Here is a 25,366-nt window from a genome sequence, read left to right on the forward strand (position 1 = left end):
TTTAAATATTTAGGTGTTACATTCAGTCCTTCACTAAATTGGAATGCCCACTTAGCAGTGGTCAAAGCAGCTGCCCATAAATCTGTTGGGGCAATATTGAGATTTTATCATACAAAAGGAGGTCATTTAGTTGATCCAGCCCTAAAATCTTTAAAACTAAAGTTATATCTATGTTACTCTATGCTACAGAGATTTGGGGCTGGAATGTCCAAGTCCTACATAAAATAGAAACTATTCAAACTCCTCTTCCCTCTTAAACTAATTCTCCTACTCCCTAAAGGAACGCCAGCAGCCCTCCTTAGGGCAGAACTTCGGTTTGCCTTCTATTAAAGCTCGAGCTGAATTGGCAATTTTGAAATATGTTTAAAAGAGTTCACTAAAACCGACTTCGTTTGGGAATCAAAGTCTGCAGATATTACTAAAGGCCTCAAAATTACATAATACCTCCCTAAATAATATATTGCTCAGTTATTCTGTTCCAGATCATTTATTCTCTTCACCAATTTTAAATCACGACCTTCGGGACTGGATATTCAAAGGAGATAACTGTATGGACAGAGATATAATTTTACATTCCAAGTTTGCTCCCTGGTATAGTCACCTTAAAAAGGATCATCATAGAGCCTCCTATCTTGCTGGCATTACTCAGTTTAAGATAAGGAAGGCTATGACAGCATTACGATTTCAAACAATGCCAACAAATTATTTAGAAGGTAGATATGCCAAAATACCAGTTGAACAACGAATTTGTATCTGCAAACAGGAAGTAGAGGATTTACCTCATTATGTTCTGAACTGCCCCCTGTACGCAGAGCCTAGGGCTAAGTTTCTGAATAGTTTCATATCCCTGTCCCAGGTATATTATGAGTCAGACAAATTATACCTTCTCCTTGCGGATTTGGATCCCTATATATCCTATAGGGTTGGCCTATTCGCCTTGGCAGCTACAAAGATTCGCTCCAACAACGTAATAAAGTAAATGATCAAACCTAAATTGGTATAAGTTAGGTGGGAATACAATCTAGACATACTGTAGGGGGGAAAGTGAAAGACTTAGTGTTCACATGATGGATTTTTAGTGAATTTTTTTTTTCTTACCTGTTGGAATAACAAGTTGGCTCAGAAGTTTTAATGTAATAATATTGTAATATTGTAATGGCCTATGGCTTTCAATAAAATTGATTGATTGATTGATTGATATTCTGAACCCATGTGAAACTGCAGAGGTACCATGATGATGAATGGAGGGTGACAACCATTAAAATAATTTCTTTTTCATTTTGTATTAAAAGTTGGGGTTTATGCCTGTAAAAGCCCAATCCAAACCATGGAGGCAGTCAGGAACAGTTCTGCTGCTGCACCATCCCTCCTCCAGAAGGCTTTCTAGAGGCGCAGGGAGGGAGAAAACAGAAAAACCCTCCTTGTATCCAGAAAGCCCTCCATAGGGGCCAATTGACCAAATTGGCATAAGTACAAGTCCGGCACTATGGTGCAGCTGCCCCCCAGGAACGCATTGGACCCTCCACTGGCATTTGTCCCTTGCTCCAGTGGGGTGGGTACCCGCGCCAGCACAAGGTTGCACCAACTCCACAGGTAGGTCCATCCCCTCACCCCAGATTGGATTGTAGTAATAATACAGTAACTGAGCACAACAGCATTGATCCAGAGCTATGTCCACCAATATTATTACTGAACAGGTAGTTTGCACTGATCAATTGCTTTGAGGGCTAAGGAGCTGGATTCAGGCTCTTCTTACAGTGAAAGAATCTTAGGCTCATTCCACACATGCAGAATAATGCACTTTCAAACTGCTTTCAGTGCTCTTTGAAGCTGTGCAGAATAGCAAAATCCACTTTCAAACAGTTGTGAAAGTGGTTTGAAAACGCATTATTTTGCGTGTGCGGAAGGGGCCTCTGATTCAGCCTCCTACACCTTTCAAAATACAATCAACACTTACCAGTCCAGCGGTAAAAGTCATGCACAGCCTTGAGTCCTGCAAACAGAGAACAGTTGCTAAGATTCTGACACACAGCCCTTTTCTGTGCATAGTACTTAAAGTATTAAAACATAGAATTGGATGTTCTGCATATATTCTGCCTTTCTGACACAGGGTATAATGTTTCTGTTACTTTTTTCAGTTTTTCTAGTGTTCTTTCATGATTACTGAGACTTGGTTTTTTTTTTTTTACAGGAGTAAAGATTACATCATCAATTCAAGTGCTAAAGCTTATCAAACAGGCCGGTGAGAGAGTAGTGGTATGTTATGAAAGGCCTGTTGGCTATAGTCAGCAGAATCCATTAGCACAAGATAATTTTGTTCAGTTGGAAGACACCACATTTGCAGATGAAGACCCAAGTTCCACAACAGAATCTGAGACTGCAGAGTTGGATTTACAGTATGAGGAGCTGGCAATTGTGCTAAGATCTCATGACTCCAGAGATGATTTTTCAACAAGTCCCAAACATACATCCATATCAGCCACTACTAAGTCTACTGGAACTGTTTCTCCGATACTGAATCGCAAGTTATGTTCAGGAAACCAGTCTTCTGGAAAAGCAGTTCCCAAGGATACAACCAAACAAGTGACTTCGAAGAATACTGACAGTCTGGATGTAAGCCTGCAAACCAGTAAACATCCTCAGTCTGGTACAGCAAAACCCCCTGTACCACCGAGACCACAGCTTAAAACAGTGTGTCCTGCTGAAAATCAAAATACGCTAGAAACTGGTGATTTATCTTCTGAAAAACCCGAAAGGCCCCCACCTCCTGCAAATAATGGAGACAAATTCTCAGAAAAGCTAACAAAAAATACAGATGTAGTAGAAGAAGCTACAGGAGCCAAACAAACTCCTGTTACAAACAAACAAGAAGTAGTCCGGGAATGTACAGACGATTTGCAGAGTCCTAAGGAAAACACAGATAACCATAATTCATGGGAATCATCAGAAATTCCTTATCGTAATCGATCAGGTAAATGGGCAAGGACAAAGGCCTCTTCTTGCATATTTGAAGTAGAAAAACACCATAAATATCTAAATGTTGCCATTTGGTGTAGAGACCCCTTCAAATTAGGCGGACTTCTTTGTCTAGGACATGAAAGCTTGAAACTTGAAGAAATAGCTCTAGATTGTATAGCTACATCCTCTATGGAATTCATCAGGACAATTAGACTTAATCCTCCTGCACCAAAAGCCACAGTAACTAGAACTGCATTGCGCAATTTGATTTCACACAAAGGTTTTAATGAGAAGTTTTGTTATGGTGATATTACTGTGCATTTTAAATATTTAAGAGAAGGTGAACCAGAAGACTCAAGTTTTCTAATGGAAAAGGAAAGGGAACATATTTCAGAAACAGCAGCTGTTCCCATTCTCCTAAAAGAGGATCCTTATTTGGGGCACATAACATACATTGAAAACAGGCATCAGTTTCAAGATACCCAGTTTCAGAATCCAACTTGGTGTGACTACTGCAAAAAGAAAGTTTGGACAAAAGCAGCATCACAGTGCAGAATTTGTGCATATGTATGCCACAAAAAATGTCAAGAAAAATGTCTAACTGACACCCCATATTGTTTAGGACCTTCCAGGCGACTTGACGGACGTTCTTTTAAAATTGAAAGTCAGGATTCTCACTCCATACCATCATCACCTCGTACTGATGCAGAACTGAAATCTGCAAACAAACCAACAGGCTTAACAAGACATATTATAAATACAAGCACTCGTTTGTTAAATCTTCGTCAAGTTCCTAAAACACGACTTACAGAGCCAGGATCAGATACAATTGAACCATCACCAAAACACACGCCACATACTTCTGATAATGAAGGCAGTGATACAGAAACTGGTGGTCCAAGTAGCCCTTCCAAACAAGCAGCTGGTACTGGGATAAAATTAGCAAGAAAAGAAGGAGGACTAGATGATAGCGTTTTCATTGCTGTTAAAGAAATTGGCCGAGACCTCTATAGAAGCTTGCCAACAGAAGAAAGAATTCAAAAATTGGAAGTTATGTTGGAAAAACTGCAAAATGAAATAGACCAGGAATTGGAGAATAATAATTCCCTCATTAGAGAAGAGAAAGAATCAACAGATACAAGGAAAAAAATGCTGTTTTCTGCTGCATTGGCTAAATCTGGTGAAAGACTACAAGCCCTAACTCTCCTTATGATTCACTACAGAGCTGGCATTGAAGATATAGAAGCCTTGGAAAATACAAGTTTAGAGCTGGAATGTAGAAAAGCAGATAAGTATGAAAATGACAATATTTTAACAGAAGAAATAGATCAAGAAGATGAAAGCAATGTAGCGATGCCTCCAATACTTGAAACCCTGTTAGAAGGCCAGGAAACAGTTGATACACCTCATGAATCTGTAGACTGAAATTTGCACATTTGACATTGGGAATGATAAGCTGAGAAAATACTTTGCACTTAATCAAAATCACATCAAATTCATCAAAATATAATTAAAAACTTGGTATAATGTACACAGACTATTTCTCCACATTTTTACCTGTGTAAGAGTATGGTCAAGAGTGTTATTTTGAGCTGCCGAACCACTACTACTTTTTTTCTATTAGTTGATCAAATTGTGTTAAGCAAACATTTTAGAAATTTATACTGGGAGATTATTTTTAACTTACTTGAACCTTTTCTAGTTACATATTCCTAACATTTCATGCTATTATGGGATTGGGTTTTTGTTGTTTTTGTTATGTCATTATAAAGTTAAATTCTTTGAATTCCTTCTGTCTGCTTAAATGAATATCTTCATAGCAGCAACTGAGAAAACATGTTCTGCTTTGTTTGTATTTTATTATTTGGCTCATTCACGTAAGGGGTTTTTTTTTAGTGGTAGTGGAAAAAGGTTTCTTTGTTCATTTGCCAATCATGCACTATGGAAGCAACAAGACATTTTCAGTTATTTAGTAAAGTTATTACGTATCAAGATGCTAGCTTTCTATAAGTTTTTTTCCGTCAAATATTTTGAAAAGGGCCATGCTCAAACAACTTTGTTTTTTTAATGCCTAGTGGGGTAATGAAGTGGGATGAGTTTCTAATGCATATCTAGTTTAACGTTCTTGGAACAGCCTTTTCAACATGCTCAAGTATTTTTTTCTTACAACTCATGGATATTAGTTTTGCTGAAACATAATTTAAACCAATATTGCTTAGCAGTTTACTGGGAATATGCCAGTAAAATATCTGTGCAGCTGCAAAACAGATGGAAGCCTTATATTGTAAATATCAGCCCTGTTAATGCTTATATACCCTTTTAGAGAAACTGCAGTTGTACTTTTTCTGTTACTTAAGCATTTGCTGCAGAATCTACAAAAAGGGTAATACTTTAAACAGGATTGTTTAAATTAATTCAAGTTTCCAACAGTTTTGATGCCATCCTACCCAGGAAAAATTGTGGGTGAAGTGCTGAACATTTTTATACAGCATGAAGTATTTTTTCCTTGATAACAAACTCAACATAAATTAACAACTTCACCAGCTTCATTTGAACAAGCCACGGCTTGTCTGATGTGAAATTGTTTTGGGTTTGCAATCAGTATCTTGAGGCTTCATCTTCCAAAAGCATATTCACCATTTTAGATGTCGTACAATATTACCAAATGAAGCAAAGGTGCCCATGTAGAAATGGGTAATGCTAGCACAATTAAATCAATCTTACTTCAATTGACAAGCTCATGTTACTGTGTTAAATCTAGTTTTTATTTACCGTGGGATACAAAAAATGTTTTTAAACTTACAAATAACCTTTTCTCACTTTTTACATAACCTAGCGGAATAATAGCTAAATAAAGAACGTAATCTATGCTCAAAATGATAACAATTCTACACTTTTTAAAAATTCTGCTTAGGTACATAGATCATATCTTCCAGCATTGTCAACACAATGTCTAATGACTCTCCAACTGAGAGTTTATTTTCTAAGTTGCTTACCAGCAGAAGTAATCTGGGATAAAATCTTTCTCAGTGTTTAGTTTGTTCCCAGGTCTTTAAACACTTCTTGATGTGAAGAAGCAACTGCAAAAATAATGTAGGTGTTAGGTTTTCAAAAATGACATCCTATGGTTTATAAGTTAATGAAATGATTAAGAAAGGTTGGGTATCAAGCTCTACTATGATTGTATAATATAAATTAAATGTAGTGCAATATTCTAAATGTTGCGTGGGAATGGGGGCAAAATAAGTGTAAGGTAGCATTAAGGAAAATACAAAACATAATAACACTGATCTTGAGAGGCTGTACTAACTCATTCCTAATATATTCTTTGCTTCTGTGCTTTACTGTACATAGCTAAAATTTAAAAAATACCACTGAAAGCAAGAGTATCTTGATGTAGTGGTATGTAACTATTTGATAGTTGCACATATTTATGGGAAATCTGCTGAGATGATTGTCAGATATGACTTTATCATGAAAACAAGCTTTAATAAAACCATTTTTTTATAAATTCTCAGTTTGTTGCAAAGTATTAATATAGAATTTTTCTACTATGTATCTGGGTATGAGATCTTGTCATGCTGTACAAGCAAAGGTATAGCTATAAGTAGTGCTATTCAAACTCTTTAGAGAACACTTCTCATACATCAGTCTCTTTAGAAATCTTTGTCTACCTCAGAATAATCGTGTGTTGCAGAAGATTTGGGGAACAGTACTAGGGAGCATACTAATTTCATTTATCTAAAACCCTTAGTTAAGATCATGGGCCATTTGCACAGTAATGCAAATGGATTCATTCTAATATGAAGATATATGTATTCTCTAATGTGAAAATGACCAGGGAAAACATCTTTTTATTGGTTGAAGCGATGCTGTTGTACAAAATTGTGTTACTACTTCCAGATATGCATTTAGAAATAAAATACTTACATGTAGTCTTTCTCAGAAGAGAAAAATAAATGTCAGTCGGTATGCGCGACTGGAAGGATCACTTTGAGCGTACCTTCCAGTTGAAGGCAAGCATCATAATTAATTGCACCCTAGATAGAATGTGCTATGGCTCTGTTTGGAATCTTTTGATCTCTAGCACTGCAAGTCTGGACTTTCTTCTTTCCAAACCTTAAGAATGACCAAGTTACCTTCTTCCTTTCTGAAGGCTGGAGGGAAGGCAATAAAAAATGGAACTCAATTTCCCAGTGGTAGAGGTCTTGAGATAACAAATTCTGAAGGCCACAGAATTCAAAGTAATCTGTGGATGTTCCCTTGAATACAAAAATGATAGATGTGTCCCCTGAGATCAATGATAGTTTCATTTTGCTTGGCATGAAAGTTGGGTCTGCCCTCCATGTTATCTTACCCTTGTGAAATATGCAAAAACCCTGGGCAAATTAAAAACACCCCAGGTTTGAGACTGCATGCATCATTACTACAAGGAAGAATATGTCAGTTGGCTAACATTCGACAAATATTTATGTACATGAAATTTGTTACGTTTGATCTTTTAACACTGCATGCAACTTTGAGTTTGTATTGACCAGAGAAAAAATAGGTTAAAAGTACTATTATTAATAAGATGTGTTTTTCCAGTGTGAAAGTGACCCAGTAATGGAAGGATGAGTCTGCTCAGATGGCTAACTAGGGTAACATAAATGTCTAGGAGTTTCGCTAGCATAGTGATATTAATAACTGATGGTGTCACAGCACCAGCTCATGACAATTATGAATCATAATCCTTTCTTCCAACAGAAAATGAATCCTGCTACTAATCAAAACAATGTGCATCAAAACATTAAATTTTTACCTTTATTATTATCACTTTTTTCAGAAATGACATTTTGGGTCTCAATTTTTTATATATTAAGTGCATAATTATCAACAAAACACAGTTGATCTACAGCATTTTCAGACTTTTGACCAAAATATATATATGTATGTATATATGTACACACTTTACAAAACTATGTGTAAACAGAATTTGCTATAAGACACAAACCATCTAATGATACATATGCGAGAAGGCACAGAGATCATGTTTTACAAACAACACAGAATGTATAAAACACCAAATGCAGATTTGATAATAAAACGGGGTTTGGCATTTCTTGAATGTTTATGTCCTTAACTGGGGCCGTAATCCATCTATCTTTGAGTTCAACTCCATATGTGGAAAGAGGATTGACACAGCAGTAAATGGACTGACATTTGCTGGCCACTATTCACAGGTGGAAGAATATGAACCTTCCATATAGCAATCTGCCTCTCCTCCCCAGAGTTTAACTTGGAAAAGGACAAAGGCAACAAACTGTATTTGATCTCAGTAGCTATCTCGTCCCTGCACAAAGCTGTGCACATGCAGAGATCAAGAATGAATTATCTTAAATTGCAGAATGAAAAAATGCAAAAATACCACAAGTGATATTAAAACATGACAACACTGTACAATCGGATAATTAAAAATAAGCTTCAACTGTGCCAAAAATCTAAACATAAAATGTACAAATATCAGAAGTGCTTTTGACCAATGCTGCCTGAAGTAACAGGCCAGTGGCGCACCTAGGCAAACTGGAGCCCTGGGCAAAACCTGAGTTTGATGCCCCCCCCCCCCATGGGCGGCCACCCTCTCCCACCATGACCAAACAATGATTTTTCCCACCAGGTCGTTTCAAAGTCACCATCACATTATAGAACATGCCCCAACTCACAAATCTGAACACAGAAATGGGCCATGCCACATAGCAGAAATTTTTTTTGAAAACATTTTCGAAATGCTTTCAAAATGTTTTATTACTTCTATGAAAACATTTTATGGTGTTGTTTCCAGTCCCCCCAATTGGGGGAAACAGCATCACTTTCAATGTTGTTTAAACTGGGGACCCCAGATTCTCCTTTTAAATCCACCTTAAAGGGAGAATCTGGGGTCCCCAGTTTAAACAACATTGAAAGTGATGCTGTTTTGGGGTGGATTATCCCCCACCCTGAAACAGCATCACTTTCAATGTTTAAACTGGGGGCCTCAGATTCTCCCTTTAAATCCATGCCGAAGGGGGTGGATTCAATAATAATAATAATAATAATAATAACCTTTATTAGGCATTAATAAAAGAAAGAAAGAAAACAAGCATTGGCAGGAAGGGGGTGGATTTAAAAGGAAAATCTGCGGAAATTTAGGGTGTGCCTGCTGTCAGGGGTACAATTGTTAAGGTAGCAGCACCAAAATTTCACAGTATCTTCATGAGACCCTCCTGATGATGCCACCCAGGTTTGGTGAACTTTGGTTCAGGGGGTCCAAAGTTATGGACCCTCAAAGGTGTAGCCCCCATCTCCTATTAGCTCCCATTGGAAACAATGGGGGATGGGGCACTCCATTTGGGAGTCCATAACTTTGGACTCCCTACACCAAACCTCACCAAACCTGGGTGATATCATCAGGAGAGTCTCCCGAAAAATCCCTGAAATTTTGGAGCTGCTAGCCAAGGGGTCTGCAACCTGCGGCTCCGGAGCTGCGTGTGGCTCTTTCAGCCTTATACTGCAGCTCGACATGACCTGGAGGCCAGAGGGTAGTGTGGGCGTGTCCCTCCAGCCCTCCAGAGCAGCGCTGGAATGAAAGGTGAGTGGACAGCCGAACCTGAGGCGGCTCTGTGGGTGAGGGCGCTGCTTTTCGCGACCCCTTCACTCCCCTCTCCTTCTGGGGTTGCTCTGGAATGCTGGAGGGACATGCCCATGCTGCCCTCCAACCCCTGGAGGTCGGAGGGTAGCATGGGCATGTCCCTCCAGAGCAGCCGCCATCCCCCCTCTACCCTTTGGAGTAGGCATCGGGCAGAGGGGGTTTCCCTGCCTGGTACCGCTGCCTCCTGCAGCGCGAGAGGCGGTGGCACCAGGCAGGCCACAGCCACCATCTCCCCTCTGCCCCATGGAGCAGGCAGCTGGGGTTTTCCTGCCTGGCGCTGCTGCCTCCCACAGCGCAAGAGGTGGTGGCACTGGGCAGGCCGTGTACGCCATCCCCCCTCTGCTCCACGGAGCAGGTGGCTGCCTGCTCCGTCGGGCAGAGGGGGTTTCCCTGCCAGGCACCTCTGCCTTCCAGGGCTGCAAGGAAAGGTGAGTGGAGGGGCCGAACCGGAGCAGAGCCGCCTCTCCGGCTCAGTAGATCTTCGGGGCCATGGAAAACGGGTCCAAATGACTCTTTGGGTGGTAAAGGTTGCCAACCCCTGTGCTAGCCTAAAAGCTGCGCCCTCTGCAGGCCAAAATTGGAAAAACACTGAAAATACAAAAAAATCCCACAAACGAACCTGCAGTTTTTGCGCCCCCCACAAGGGGGCGCCCTGGGCAACTGCTCATTTTGCCCAATGGGAGGAACACCTCTGTAACAGGCTGGTTTTGATTTGTTTACTTGAAAACTCAGGCAACCCTAAATGACCTCAAAAGAAGGTAGGCAGAGTATTGTGCTGAAAATGGTTCAAATTTGGTGACTCTAAAGGTGCAAATAAGAACACATATGTCTGAATTGTCTTAACTCAGATTAAGTCCATCTATCAATACTATCCATTCCTGAATTGCAGGATCTGGATGTGTTTCCTACTATGGGAAACAGTAGGCTGGACTAGAATGATCTGATCCATCAGGGCTTATGTCTCTATTAATTTTATTCTCCCCACATTATTTTGTGTTTAATGCATGGCATGCAGCCATTTTGACAACTGCTTCAAACTTTCATCATTCCACAATTCACTGTGTTTTAAGTGTAAAAATATTAATTGAGGTTTTCAAATCAGACAGCTGTTTTTTGAACTGCAAGATGCCGCTTAATCTAGAAAGAGGTTTCATGATAAACTTTATGTTGCCAAGCAATACAATCTGCCCACAAAACATTGGATCATATTTTAATATACAGTCAGTTTATAGATACTAGTTTCAGGCACTCCATTTCTTTGTAAGTCAAAAATACGGAATAGGGGAACTGTTTATGAGTAAACGTTTTTAAAGCCATGGATATTGATTTAGATTTTTATAGACATTTCTACCGTTCATGTAATCAAAAATATAGCATATAATATTAAAAGTAAATGCACAATTTTTAACACTATACAAGTCCTTAAAAAGCTTATTTTCCTTTATAAGGCAGTGGGTATTCTGCTTCATAATAATAGGCAACAGATAATCTACCTTTGGTTTGGTTTTGTTACTATTTCACCATTAAGACTACAGTACAACTAAAATTTTGATGAGATGTTTCACAGGAAACTGTTGTATACACCAGACTATTTTTATGGCTTTCAGGTATTACTCATCGCTTTCTGATTCTTCATCTTCGGCACCTATTGGGTAGGACTGGATATTGTTCTGTGTATACATTTTGGTTTTATAGTGACAGTTGTGGTCCATGAGTATTGCCTATTTAAAAACAAACAAAAAAGTGTCCCATTAGTACATCTTCTATTTTATTACTTTCTGCAACAACAGAAGACGCTTTCAGATTTCAGCCAGGATCAAAGAGCTTATATATATGCAATAGGATTTCCCTGAGACTCTTTACGCTACATCAGATGCCGCTCCAGTAATTTCCTCAAGTTTTGGAAGCATTTATTAAGCAGCACGGGTACATGTTTTGATGAAGCGATATGCAGCTCTTTGGATCTGCCTCTTTAAATAGTGGCAAAATACTCATATACATTGAGAAAATTAGGATGATTGAAATCAAACTTGTATTCAGAACACACCAGAACATGATAAACATACTTTGTGCTGGATTCTTTCATCATATTTTACCTTGTTCAAGAAGGAAGTAACAGGGTCAGTAACAGAATATTGAATGTAGCCATTGAATTGTTTCATTATTTTCCACTCTAACAATATATTCTATTAACATTGTATAGAAGAAAATTCTAGTTTAAGTTTGCAAAAATAATTCTTTGAGTAATTTGTTATTGTGTCAGGTAAGAAACCAGATCATATAAACTACATTATTATTATCTACTTGTAAACAAACTTAAATCATAAGGAAATGCTTGAATGAAATATAGAATTGGTTATTTGTCCTCAGGATTCTCGTATATGATTTTGAACTGAGAGCTGGGAAGGTTACCTCCAATTTAAAGCATATAAACAGTACTTGAATAACAATTTATGAAAAATAGTTCCCCTGAAAATGTGGACATAAAGTTTTTTTAAATTTTCTTTGTTAGCTTAGCCTGAAAGAATGCTACTTAAATCAAGTTCTGCTACAGCTTGCACATAAACTCTTATGGTGTGATCCTACAATCTTTTCTGGCAAAAGTTCATACACATTTGGGAATGATTAAAAATACAACATCCGCTGAAAAATGAAACATGTAATTAAAACATTCATGGCTGTTTATGCACAGATATGTTCTCTTGTTACAGTCTTAAACAGACTTCAATGGATTTACAGCCCCATCCAGGGGTGAATCCCCCTCTGGAGTCTGCACAGCACTGCACTGGTGTGGGTGTCCATCCCACTGGCACAAGGGGCAAATGTGCTGGTGGACGGGTAACTTACCGCGCAGCTCCATGGCGCCTGACCCAGAAGCCGCCATTTGTCCCCAGGCCTGTTGGCACAAAAACCTGAGCTGGTGTGACCGGGGGTGGACCAGAGGGTGGAACTAACTTTAGTTGACTTCCTCAAGTGGCGTAGCTGCCACCGGGCAGGGGGGTGCGCATTGCACTGGGCGTGCACCTGGGGGCTCCCAGCAAAAATGTATTTTTGATATTTTTAGTGATTTTACTTTGTCGGCCGGCAGGGGGCGCAGTTTTTAGGATAGCAGCACCAAAATTTCAGCATATTGTCCAGCAACACTCCTGATGATACCAGCCAAGTTTGGTGAAGTTTGGTTTAGGGGGTTCAAAGTTATGGACCCCCAAAGAAGGTGCCCCATCCCCCATTGTTTCCAATGGGAGCTAATAGATGGGGCTACCTTTTGAGGGCCCATAACTTTGGACCCCCTGAACCAAACTTCACCAAACCTGGGAGGTATCATCAGGAGAGTCTTCTAAAGATACCCTAAAATTTTGATGCTGCTAGCCTAAAAACTGTGTCCCCTGCAGGCCAAAACCTGAAAAACACTAAAAATACAAAACACACAAACGAACATGGGGGGGGGGGGGGGGCAGAAAAACTCCGATTTTGCACCGGGATCCATTTCCCCTAGCTACACCTCTGGCTTCCTCCCAGCCTTTGCCCACTGGAACACTGGCACTGGGGGTTCAGGCTTACCCCACCCTTTTGGGTGGCTTAAGCCTGTACAGCCCAATGAAGAACTTCTCACCTAGAGGTGGCAGGCAGCACTGACAAAGTACTGTGGTCTGCCACAGTAGGCTATGGATGAGACTGTCAGAAGAGTGTAACTCTGTTTAGGATTGCATTATAGGACACTTGCTAGGATTTCACAGATCTCTTAACAGGTTGCTGGAAGTTTTTGAATTACTGAAATACCAAGACATCCAATCCACATTCTGGTGAACCTCTGGACATTTTCATAAAATGCTCTTGTTGACATCAGTTGTGGTAGGGGAGACAGTGCAACTTAAAAGTCTAACAATTGCAGTTTTCCACTAGAGTATCAGCCAACATTGATTACTGAAAGTAAAACATTTGTTATATCCTAGTAGCTTGGTATTTTGTCAAATACCAGCTAGAAAAAAGCCATGGGATAACAAGAACCAAAATATTAAATATGTATTAATTGTGAAATATATATGGATAACATGGCTATTTAACAGGAAGTCTCTGTGATAATTCACTCTTTTAATTAAATTTAGATAGCCAATTTTCTTCCATCCAGCCTGCAGCCCAAATTAGTACTTAGAGCACTGCTTTCTTTGATCTGAAGACTTCTTTCTGGTCAGTCTCTGCCATACTTTATTTATGTTGTGCACCACCCAGAGCCCTTCGGGGGAGGGACAGTATAAAAAACTAATTATAATATAAAAATAAATACTTAATGCTAATGTCAATTATCACTTTTGAAGGAGTGGCATATATATGGGGGACAGTGGGTCATGTGGGGGCCCCAGTGCTGATAAGGCATTGCTTGAGAGAGTGGGAAAGTACAACTACAGTAATTAAGAAGGTGGGGGGAAGAAGAGAGAAGAAGGATCCCATGTTCCAGCTGGGAGTCATGGCAGGATCAAACCAGAAATGGGCTGATCATGACACCAGTGAAAGGAGACAGAATATTTACTATCTAGCAAATAATTTATGACTGATTTTGATTCCTACATCCCCTACATATGTGAGGTAGACTAATGTAAACCACTATGAGGTTCTCTTAGTTAACAGTTACCATGAAACAGTACTACTGGGCAGATGGCCCTAAAGCCTTTAGATGTGTAGCCTTGAACATTGTTTCTGGAATTAAAATCACACCATCTTTACCTTATAATTTTACCAAAACTTATCCATACACTATACAGAAACACTATTTACATATTCCATGTACATAAACTTCACAAGATATTTACGTTGTTTTTCTATACCCACCAACTCAATTTAGCTATCTGAGAAACCACTCTCTCCACAATGCTAGCATGTCACTTGGATCAGTGACACCTGCACAGTTTCTGGAAAAAATCCACAGCATCCAATCAGGCCATTTGTATAAACATATAATAGTGGATAACTAATGTCTAGATTCAGACATTAAAAAAGCTCCTGGAAGGTTGCAAGGGATCTGCCGGAATGCTGGATATCTAGGAGTGATCAACTACTGCCAAAAGACCTACTGCAATGGAGACCCGTCTCCACAGAATGTTGTTTCTAAGGCTTCAGGTACTTTATAAGCCAGAACAGAAGAAATGTTGTTCATTTATTGGCTTTTGTGGGGTGGGGGCAATACCTAAAGCAGCAAGATGGACTTTCTCTCCCACTGCCATGTTTCTTTTCTTCAGCCAGCTCTTCTTGCACAATCCTTTTCTGCCGTCTTTGTCTCTTTTTGCTACTAACTCTCACATCAAACGATCACCAAAAATATTCTTTAAGTACCTGAAGATGGCAGTTTGTCCCAATCCAGTTTTTTTTTTGCCAAAGATGCAGGATTCACATGTATATGAGAATCTCCAGACACATGCACAATGCTGGATGAGCCAAAAAAGGTGTAGTACAGTTATATGGTAGCAAAGCACTGAACTAGATTATTTTTGCTCTTCCAAATTAACTATTGTGTGCATCGAGGAATGCTGCTGTAAATTTTGTTGTGCATGCACAATGACAATAAAATGCTTATGCTTATGCTTATTGGGGAGGGGAAATGACAGGCAAGGAACCATCTGCCTCAACCCCAATGCCACTGCCACAATCTAAATCTTCCACACATATAGCTGGGGGGGGGGGCAGTTTTTAAATAAAGAAAAGAAATTAAATCAATTACGGACCTTGCAACTCTAGTTGAACTATGAGACGGCACGCTGTACTGTTTCCAAATGTCACCTTTTCCTCGATTCAAATTTCACTATTGGTCATTTTACATTCCCTTCTTTTTTGCAACAACAAAAGGTAGAATCTCACGGAGGATCCTACTTATCTATTTAAAATATATTCAGAATACCTGTATTAATTTTAAAAATCTTGAAGCAGATGAAAATTATCTTATAAGCCCTATTTAATATAAAATTTTGATTTTTACTCCTTTCTTAGAAGGGAGAAATGCCTGTTGCCCTTTTAAATTTTTCAGTGTGCTCTGCTGTCATGTTTGCAATCAGCCTCTCAACAATCCTGCAAGGAACTTCCGGAAAGCAAACCAAACCTGCATTCTTGCCTAAGTGAAGCAGAGAGAACCATAAATGAATGGTTGTGAGAATATCATGAACCTGCTGTCTACGCATATTAGAAGATGGGATACTAGATAAGGAGGAAGAGATAATGGAGTACAATAGAGTAATTTAGATAGAGACAAATCTTTCCCAAAGTCTTGGATAGGAAAAACAAATGGAAGGTATCTTAGCTGAGATGCAGTGGACCAAATCCAAAAGAAAATAATGCCTGCTTACCATTTTTTCTTCTTTGGCAGCTGGACTACGTAGGAACAAACACAAAGGAGCAAAGAGGATGTCAATAATTCCTATTATGGTCATGAGCCATGGGAACCCAATTGCCTTTGCAACGGCACCACCAACAGAAGGACCTTTGGGAAATATAAGTTATTTTTAAAAGTGCTGAAGGCAATCACAACATTTAAAGAAGACCTGGCTCCAAATTCTCTATTATCAGAAATAAATCATACTTTAAAATATATATGGGCATAAATTACTGATAAAAAATAATGCCTGACTTAAGTAAAAGTGCAATGTGTCAGTTCCTCAAAAGTGCTCAACAGCATGATTTTGGTTTTGGTGCAGGACAGCTCATTTTGCAACTAAAGTGGAGTTCCCATAAGTATTTCTTCCTTTGTTCTACCATCTTACTGGCATGCTAGTGTTGCATCCTATATTTATTCAGTAGCCTGCTAGACTACATTAAAAATTCCTTTGAGAAAATGTTAGGAATTTCCTTTTGAGTAAAATTACATGTATTTGGTCTAAGAATCAAATTAATCCATTACCTAAAGCAAACCCCATGCAAAATGCAACATCTGCTATTGCATAAACACTCCCATAGACTGATACATGACGCAGATCAACAAGGTAACCCATAATAGGCATCATTGAAGAATCCACCATTCCTAATGATAAGGGGAAAAAAAATAATTAAAGATATTTTTTTTCTTTCCACTGTCTCTAAAATAATCTAAAGGCATGGAGATGGAACAATCTGGTAATTCTAAAGAAATTATTTTTATGCTAAATGTAAACTGGAACCATACAATCACAAGGGTGAAGCAATCTGGAAATATTCTCCCTCCACAACATCTCCCTCTCCAAGATTCTGTAAACTCTCCTAGGCCCCTTCGGCACATGCAGAATAATGTGCTTTCAATCTGTTTTCAATGCGCTTTGAAGCTGTGCGAAATAGCAAAATCCACTTGCAAACAGTTGTGAAAGTGGATTGAAAACGCATTATTCTGTGTGTGGGGAAGGGGCCATAGGCTTAAGCAAACTAATATCACCTTGATGTCTGTTTTCCTTTTAATTGACTCTCAGATGCTCTCATCACCACATGCCTCTAGAACTCTCCCTCCCCTTTTGGAGAATCGCCACCAACCACAGTAGACTACATCAACCTAGCATGACATGGCACAGCCAGGTTCTTTTCTGCACATGTTCTAAATGTTGTCATTAACTCCAGATTTTGGTTTGGCCAAAATCAGTGACTTCCATACTAGCAAAACCACAGTCACTGCTGACTTTCAAGTATGGCATCAAGCTGATGCAATTGTTAAATGAATGTGTTTTTTTCAGCTGTACCTCTTTGCTGAAAAATTGACGTGGGGGTTCTGACAAGCCCCTATCAGCATAACTACTGAAGGCAATTTACAATTACACTTTCCCCAGCTAAATGTAGTACACTTTCCTTACCAATGGCAAAACCTACTCCAAAATTTGGTACTATAAGTCCATATATGTTTTTCGCAAGTGGTACCTGGCAAAAAATTAAATAACAAAAATGTTTAGACATTCCTAACTAGTTTATTAGGTACTGTTTATCTTAATTAAGCCATTAACTTCCTATAACTGCAAAATGGGTCAGATAGCCCAGAAACAGTTTTAACTAGCACATATTATATAACAACATTTTATACATCAATCTTGCTTTATATCTTTCTATCAATCATATTTAAGAAGTTTTCAAATACAGATGAAGACCATAACTTTATAAGCAAACATTAGTGATTTATTTAGGAAATATCTGTGTTGTTCCATCAAAGCCCTGATATTTCATCATGCTGACTTACAACTAAACTACATTACATTCAACTATGGCCATGAGTTCAAGTGCTAGGAGTTTGATATTGACTACAAGCCTGTCATTTAATGCATTACTGTACTTTCTTATCATAAAATCATGGGTGCCAAAACATAAGAATTAATTCAAAGCCCAATTGGTTTTCCTTATGAAGTTCTATGGATGTCTTTTGAAATTACAGAGAACATAATCCCCCTCCTGTTTTATAACAGATTATTTTCACATGAGAATTAAAGTGCTCTATTAATGTTGCATCAGTTGGGATATTTATTTGACTTTTCCTCCTAAATTCATAAACATTCATAAACAGCATAATTCTGGGATGATATCCATACTACAGCAGCTTGGATGTCAGACTAGGATCTGTGAGACCCAGGTTCAAATCCCCACTATGTCATGAAGCTTGCTAGTTGATGTTGGGGCAGGGCATTGCCATATCTTGGGTGGGTCTCATGACCCAGGCACCACTTGCCTCAGCACATGGGGGTGCATTTTGCCCCTCGACCCTCCCTCTCATGAGTGGGGGCAAGCAGGCCAGCAATCGTTCCCACCTAGAATAACGGGGGATTGGTTTGGGTAGTGCTGAAGTGAAGCCACCTCAGGAAAGGTGAGAAATGCTAACCCCTCTTTCCTGCCTGCCTTCCCTCAAAAACTTATGGGGGAGCCAGGGAGGCAGTTTCCATCATAACTGCATGGTGGTGGCCAAGACCCCAGTGGGACCTCGCAAAAAGAGGCACCAAGGAGGGGGATGCAGCAGGCACAGAGGAACAGTTTTGCAAGTGGGAGCATCCTGTAGGAGAAGCGAGGAGCCAGGCACCACCACACCTCTCCAGGTGTGCCATGTGCTTTGGGGGGGGGGGTTGCTAGGCTGGGCACTCCTCCTCTTCTTGGTGACTGCAAAGGGGAAGGCCTGTTGCAAAGGGAAAGGGTTCAGCCTCACGTCCCTTCCAAGCTTCCCTCCTGACTGAGATAATGCGGGTGGCTGCTCTGAGGATGGGGAACTGTTTAGGGCAAGGTTTGCGGGAGAGGTGCAAACTCAGTAAAATCCCTCTAATGTCCCTTCTGTTAATTTCTGCATGGGGGTTAGAGGCTTCTTGGAGATTTTCTCTCTTTTAAAAATATGCATTCAGGTGGTTGCCCCCTCTCTAGTATCTGGTGCTAAATTCCATACACATTTACTTAGAAACCCTACTAAGTTGACAACTTACTTCAGAGTAAGCTTGCGTGGAGTTTCTACGCAAATGAAGGGCACTGAGATGAACCAAGGAGACAGTCATATCCCCTTTTAATTGGTAGAATGCTGCATTGTGCCGAGGCGTACTGTTAATAAGGTTGGCAAAAAGGCTGTAAAGTTCTGCAAGGTATTCTGAGCATTAAGAGATAGATGCAGTCTGAGGTGTGAGCACTTAAAAGATTTGTAAATATTTCAGAATCCTTTGCTTCCATATTGTTTTAACTAAGAATAATTTCAAATGTCCCTTCCTCCCTTAGACAATGTGCTTCTGAGTCAGAAGCTGTCAAAATAATGTTGCCATTCTGTCTTGGTGGTTGTTACATTTTACATTTTTTTGTTCTGTTCCTTTTTTAATCAAAAAACACCAGAAATGATTTTTCTATGACTTTTGTTGTGCACCTAGAAGGGATTATTCGAGTTGAAATTTTCAAGCAGGTAAATGTTTTGGTCGTCTTTTCTCCATTGCATCCTATAATACTGCCTGTAACTTTAATTGTTGTACGCAAGAGGGAATCTGAGCAGGTGTCTTTTGCCATGGCAGAGTACACCCGAGGAGAAGACAACTGATGGTGGAGGTGCAGGAACTATGGAGGGGTGTGGGGAGAGTCTCACATTTCCCTTTCCCTTTGAATAAAATTTGTGGCCTGACTTTACTTCAAATACCATGTCACTAAACAAGAAAAGTCTGCAGAACCAGAATATATATTTAATGAAGGGAAGACATATGCTTTTCAAATCAGTGAAGAATTATTGTTTACTCACGCACAAAATGCTTATTCCCACTATTACCATCCCAATTAAAGCACAAAGCCACCTATCAAAGGAAAAACATCTTTTTAGACATCAAAAATTATAGAACAAAAATGTAGGCATTAGATATGGATGTGTAATTCATCAATCACTAGAGTAATAAAAAGAGTTAACACTTATAGTAGCTTAATCTATTTTATCACAACAGCATATTTTCCATTAACTAACTTAAAGAGTACTGAAAAACTAGGAAAAATTATTGTGTCAAGGAATTAGATGTGTTCAAATGCAGCATACCGTCCCATTTTGTGTGCAAGGACTCCAAAAATATTAGTTCCAATCAGATAAGAGAGACTAGCTGGAATGAAAGCAACGCCTGAAAAATATGAATGGGAGATTATATCAGTAAAAGTTTCAGTAAAGCATTAGAAAAACTAATAATTTCAGACACAGCATTTTTTATTAGAACACCTCTAATGGACATGTGCAGCCTGAACCAGAAAATCTAATATCCGGTTTGTTTTGTGGGATCTAACAAGATTACCCATCAAATTTAAACCTCTGTTATGCTTGAAAGCGAATACTTACTATCAGATACAAGAATGTGAGAGTGTATAGAAGACAGAATGAAACAAAGAGGAAAAAATATTACAAATGATATATAATAATCACTGTACAAAAGTGAATAATTAAGGTGAATACTAGACAATAATTTAATGAGAAAAAATACTGATAATGTCAAGATGTGGGAGGTAGAGTTTTTGTATCTTTCAAAATATCAGCTAACCATCCACAGTGATTCACCCTAATATTGACCTCGCCACCTTTTAAAACCATAAAAAAATGTTGCTGGGGAATGGCGAGATTCCAGCAAAGCTATATATGGCTGATTCTCTCCATGCTTCTTATGACAAGATTACATCAGAACAAATGCATGAATGGGGTGTTGTGTGGTTTCCAGACTGTATGACTGTGTTCTAGTAGCATTTTCTCCTGATGTTTCACCTACATCTGTGTCTGGCATCTTCAGAGGAAACCACACAACACCCCAGTGATTCCAGTTGTGAAAGCCTTCGACAATACAAATGAATGAATTCCCATTTTCCAACTGGGAAATATTCTACAACATTCACAGCACTTGAAACATATCTGGAGTGGCTAATGTTAGGATTAAACCATTGATCCATGAGCTAGAGGTTGAGTTCCAATCCTGTTGAAAAAAGTGAAACACTTTCGATCTTAGTCTTCTTCAGCAACAACAGAAGGTATCAAGACATGATCTAGCCCAAAAATATAACTTCAGAAGCTGAAGCATCAAAATTCTAAAACCAAATACATCTAAGCATCTGCAATCTATCACTAAAAGTTTAGATGCAATTGGTTTCAGAATTTTGATGCTCAGAGCAACAAACAGCTGACTATTTGGATATTCCAAGGTTTTGAGGAAGGACAAACCTTCTTTTCATTTCAGTGGATTTGATTACTGGAGGTCTGTTTGATGTTCCACAATTGAATTGCAAGGTTTTCACTGAAGGGATATTATTTATGCAGAGACTCGTTATCTTTTGTGCATATTTTGAGATCCCTTTCTTGTCTGTTAATGTTGTTCACGTATTGCATTATTGTTCCCATTGTACATATTTGGGTTATTGGATATATTGTTTTTAATCATTTCTATTAAAGTTTATGGTTTTATTGTTGTTCTTTTGAGCCAGGCAAAGCTATGTTTCTTCATAACTGGCCCTTATGCCAGGATCAGTGATGCAGGTAAAGATTTTTTAGTGGGGGTCCAGAGGTGGGGACATGCCCCCACGCCTTCTCAAGCCCTGCCCCCAGCCTCAGTGCTTATAAAAGCAGCTCTCTGAGACCAGGGATGGCACACTCCCCTGCCCCGCCCACCCCCATGGCTCCCAGCCTGCAGCCAGCAGCCCTTTCTGCCCTCCCCTCCGGGCAGAGGCATAGCTAGGGAAAATGGATCCTGGTGCAAAATCTGAGTTTTGTGCGTGCGCCCCCCAATGGGTGGCCACTGTGATGCTGGAATCCACCCCCCAAAACAGCATCACTTTCAATGGTGTTTAGACTAGGGAGCCCAGATTCTCATTTTAAATCCACCTTAAATGGAGAATCTGGGGTCCCCAGTAAAAATAACATTGAAAGTGATGCTGTTTTGGGGTGGATTCTCCCCACCCTGAAACAGCATCACTTTCCATGTTTAAACGGGAGACCTCAGATTCTCCCTTTAAATCCATGCCAAAGGAAGGAGAATCTGGGGAAATTTGGGGGGTGCCTAATATCAGGGGTGCAGTTGTTAAACTAGCAGCACCAAACTTTCAGAGTATCTTTAGGAGACTCTGATGATGATACCACCCAGGTTTGGTGCAGTTTGGTTCAGGGGATCCAAAGTTATGGACCCTCAAAGGTGTAGTCCTCATCTTCTATTAGCTCCCATTGGAAACAATGAGGGATGGGCACCCCCTTTGGGAGTCCATAACTTTGTACCCCCTGAACCAAACCTCACCAAACCTGGGTGGTATCATCAGGAGAGTCTCCCAACAAATCCCTGCAATTTTATTTATTATTTATTTATTTATTGTATTTGTATACCGCCCTCCCCGAAGGCTCAGGGCGGTTTCCAACAAAATAAAAAGTTAAAACATCATATATATAAATTAATTAAAATACATAAAATATTAGACTAAAGATGGCTTCAGCTATTCTATTCCCCCTTTTATGAACCCACGGGAGGCCAGATGTTTGCTTTTTGTTGCAGTTGATATCATCCCGGCTGGCCAAACGCCTGGCGGAACAGGTCCGTTTTACAGGCCCTGCGGAAACTTTGTAAATCCCGCAGGGCCCTGATCTCACCTGGAAGCCTGTTCCACCAGGTAGGGGCCAGAGCCATAAAAGCCCTGGCCCTTGTAGAGGCCAGCCGGATCGCCTTGGGGCCAGGGATCACCAGTAGGTCCGCCTCCGATGAATGGAGGGGCCTAGAAGGGCGATATAGGGAGAGACGGTCTCTTAGATATGCAGGGCCAAGGCCGCGAATGGCTTTAAAGGTCAAAACCAAAACTTTAAACATGACCCGGTACTTTCGATGCGGCAGCCAGTGCAGTTGGTATAGGACCGGAGTAATCCGGTCCCTTGCTGTTACTCCGAAAAGGAGTCTGGCGGCCGCATTCTGTCACGAAGTTTCAGTTTCCGGATCATGGCCAAAGGTAAGCCAGCGTGAAGCGAAGTTACAGTAGTCTAATCTAGAGGTGACCGTGGCATGGATCACAGTGGCCAGATCAGAGCGGGAGAGATACGGGGCCAGTTGCCGTGCCTGCCGCAGATGGTAAAAAGCTGCCTGGGCTGTCTGGGTGACCTGGACCACCAATGATAAAGATGGATCCAGAGTCACCCCCAGGCTCTTGGCGGACAAAGTTAATTTTAACGTCTCGCCAAGAAGGGTAGGCAGGCCAAAGGCCACCGGACACTCCCCCCGGCCCAGCCACAGGACCTCCATCTTAGTGGGATTCAACTTCAGCCGACTTGCACTCAACCAACCAGCCACAGCATCAAGACAACGCTGGAGAGCATCAGGGGCCGAGGTCGGGCTGCCCTCCATTGTGAACAAGAGCTGGGTGTCATCAGCGTATTGATGACACCGCAGCCCAAAACTCCGAACTAGACTCGCCAGGGGGTGCATGTAGATATTAAAAAGCATCGAGTATCGCTCCTTCGCGGCACCCAACACATAATGGGAAGCGGCTTGGAGATCTCACCCGATGCCACCTGCTGTCCCCGATCTCGGAGGAACGAGATCAGCCAATTTAAGGCTGAATATCGAACCCCGATACCAGCGAGGCGGTGGACCAAAAGGTCGTGGTCTACCATACCGAACGCTGCGGTGAGATCTAACAACACCAACAGCGCCGAACCGCCTCTGTCCAAGTGTAGTCGGAGGTCGTCCACAACAGTGACCAGCACCGTCTCGGTCCCATGACCAGCGGGAAGCCAGACTGGAAGGGATCCAGTACGTTTGTGTCATCCAGGAATCGCTGGAGCTGAGCCGCCACCGCTCGCTCAATTACCTTGCCCAAGAATGGTAAATTGGAAACTGGGCGGTAATTGGCCGGATCTCCAGGATCTAAGTGCGGTCTTTTTAGGAGCGGGCGGACCACTGCCTCTTTAAGCCGACCAGGGAAAACTGCTTGCTCAAGGGAGCAGTTAACTATATCCAACAGGTGGCTTCGAAGCTCCTCCCTGCCGGCTTTCACCAACCAGGAAGGGCACGGGTCAAAAGGACAAGTGGTAGATCGTACAGCATCCAGGATCCTGTCAACATTCGTTGGGTCAAGTAAGCTGAAGTGGTCCAAGAAAGGACCCAAAGACGGCCCAGGGGCCTCTAGTTCAGGGGCCTCTAATTAGCCTAAAAACTGCGCCCCCTGCAGACAAAAAACCCAAAAAAACACATAAAAATACAAAAAAACCACAAACGTGGGGTGGAGCTTCGGACATGTAATGGGGAGGGGGTTTGAACCCGAGAAACCCCTCCCCCTTACCTACATCCTTGGCCAGGATAAAGGTTAGTCCTCTTCCTTAGGACATTTGCACCCCTCCCCCCCCGGATTGCATCCTAGAATAAAAAGGCCAGAAAAATTCTACACTAGGGATATAATTGTCCACCCAAAGAGGCTAGACTGAGGATCAGGGGCCTTGCATGTACAAAAGCATTGTGGGGCAGGGACTATAGCCAGGAAGAGAACTGGGCAAGACAATGAAAAAACAGGGTAGACCCAACATATTTTATCTGCAACTAACCCAAACCAAGCTTTGGAAACAAAACATTGCAATCTATTATTAAAAATTCTAATGTGACCATTGAAACACAGTGCCAAAAATATAAGAATCAAACATAAACAATTTGATGCACCTTACCAAGCTGCCATTTTCTTGAGCACATTGTCTCCATCATCCAGATGGGTAATGCTGGTTCCAGCATAGCAATTGCCATATTTGAAAAACATATTGATCCTTGAAGAGAGATGGAAAATAGATTGCTGAAATTATTTCACTTTACTTCTAATCAACAGATGGAAAGGACACCATTGACAGAAATAATATGTGCTTCAAAGACTTGCTTGTCAATATCATTGATCATTTTTAAAAGACTAAGGAAGAAGGAAAGTCATTTAATCCCTGTATTTCAGTTGAACAAAAACTTGGCACAATTCAAAGTGGAAACAAGATAGATTTGTTGAGTGTAGTGACATTCAAAAAGCACACTAAATTCTAATGGGAACAATGTACCGCTTTTAACATCGGCAGCAGATCTGGCAAACTCCATTGAATCTGAATAGCATGTTCTGGCTCTAACAATGAGCTACATCTACATCTTAATTTTAAATTCTACTATTTCATGTAGCACATTTTGCTACAACACTTTTTCGGTACTTAAGAATGAGTGCTGAAAGGAAATTTTAAATCTGGACACTGAAATTTAATTGATCACTTTTTAGGCTTAAAAACTAGATAAAAATGGAAGATGCATGATCAGATCTCTCAAAATGTTTTATAAAAACATATGTATG

At 40.4% G+C, this 25,366-nt stretch overlaps 2 protein-coding genes across 5 annotated transcripts in view; one reads left to right on the forward strand and one right to left on the reverse strand.

The window, feature by feature from the left end:
- PDZD8 (PDZ domain containing 8) overlaps nucleotides 1–6,475 on the forward strand; it is a 59,397-nt gene extending 52,922 nt beyond the window's left edge. Inside the window, exon 5 of the mRNA XM_048505935.1 lies at nucleotides 2,192–6,475. Within this exon, the coding sequence (XP_048361892.1) occupies nucleotides 2,192–4,383 (2,192 nt within the window). The 3' untranslated portion in view covers nucleotides 4,384–6,475. The remainder of the gene's footprint in view (nucleotides 1–2,191) is intronic.
- A 3,742-nt stretch (nucleotides 6,476–10,217) lies between these two features.
- The window catches only part of SLC18A2 (solute carrier family 18 member A2), a 45,938-nt gene continuing 30,789 nt past the window's right edge, over nucleotides 10,218–25,366 (reverse strand). For 3 of the 4 annotated variants that reach the window (XM_048507058.1, XM_048507059.1, XM_048507057.1), the window contains exons 10-16: nucleotides 24,714–24,809; nucleotides 20,091–20,169; nucleotides 19,806–19,857; nucleotides 17,422–17,485; nucleotides 16,509–16,628; nucleotides 15,958–16,091; nucleotides 10,218–11,346 (exon numbers count right to left, since the gene is read on the reverse strand). In XM_048507058.1, the coding sequence (XP_048363015.1) occupies nucleotides 11,236–11,346; nucleotides 15,958–16,091; nucleotides 16,509–16,628; nucleotides 17,422–17,485; nucleotides 19,806–19,857; nucleotides 20,091–20,169; nucleotides 24,714–24,809 (656 nt within the window). In that variant the 3' untranslated portion in view covers nucleotides 10,218–11,235. The remainder of the gene's footprint in view (nucleotides 11,347–15,957; nucleotides 16,092–16,508; nucleotides 16,629–17,421; nucleotides 17,486–19,805; nucleotides 19,858–20,090; nucleotides 20,170–24,713; nucleotides 24,810–25,366) is intronic. The other variant, XM_048507060.1, reaches the window with a different exon arrangement.

The sequence above is a fragment of the Sphaerodactylus townsendi genome, linkage group LG08 (genome assembly GCF_021028975.2).
Source record: "Sphaerodactylus townsendi isolate TG3544 linkage group LG08, MPM_Stown_v2.3, whole genome shotgun sequence".
Lineage (NCBI taxonomy): Eukaryota > Metazoa > Chordata > Lepidosauria > Squamata > Sphaerodactylidae > Sphaerodactylus > Sphaerodactylus townsendi.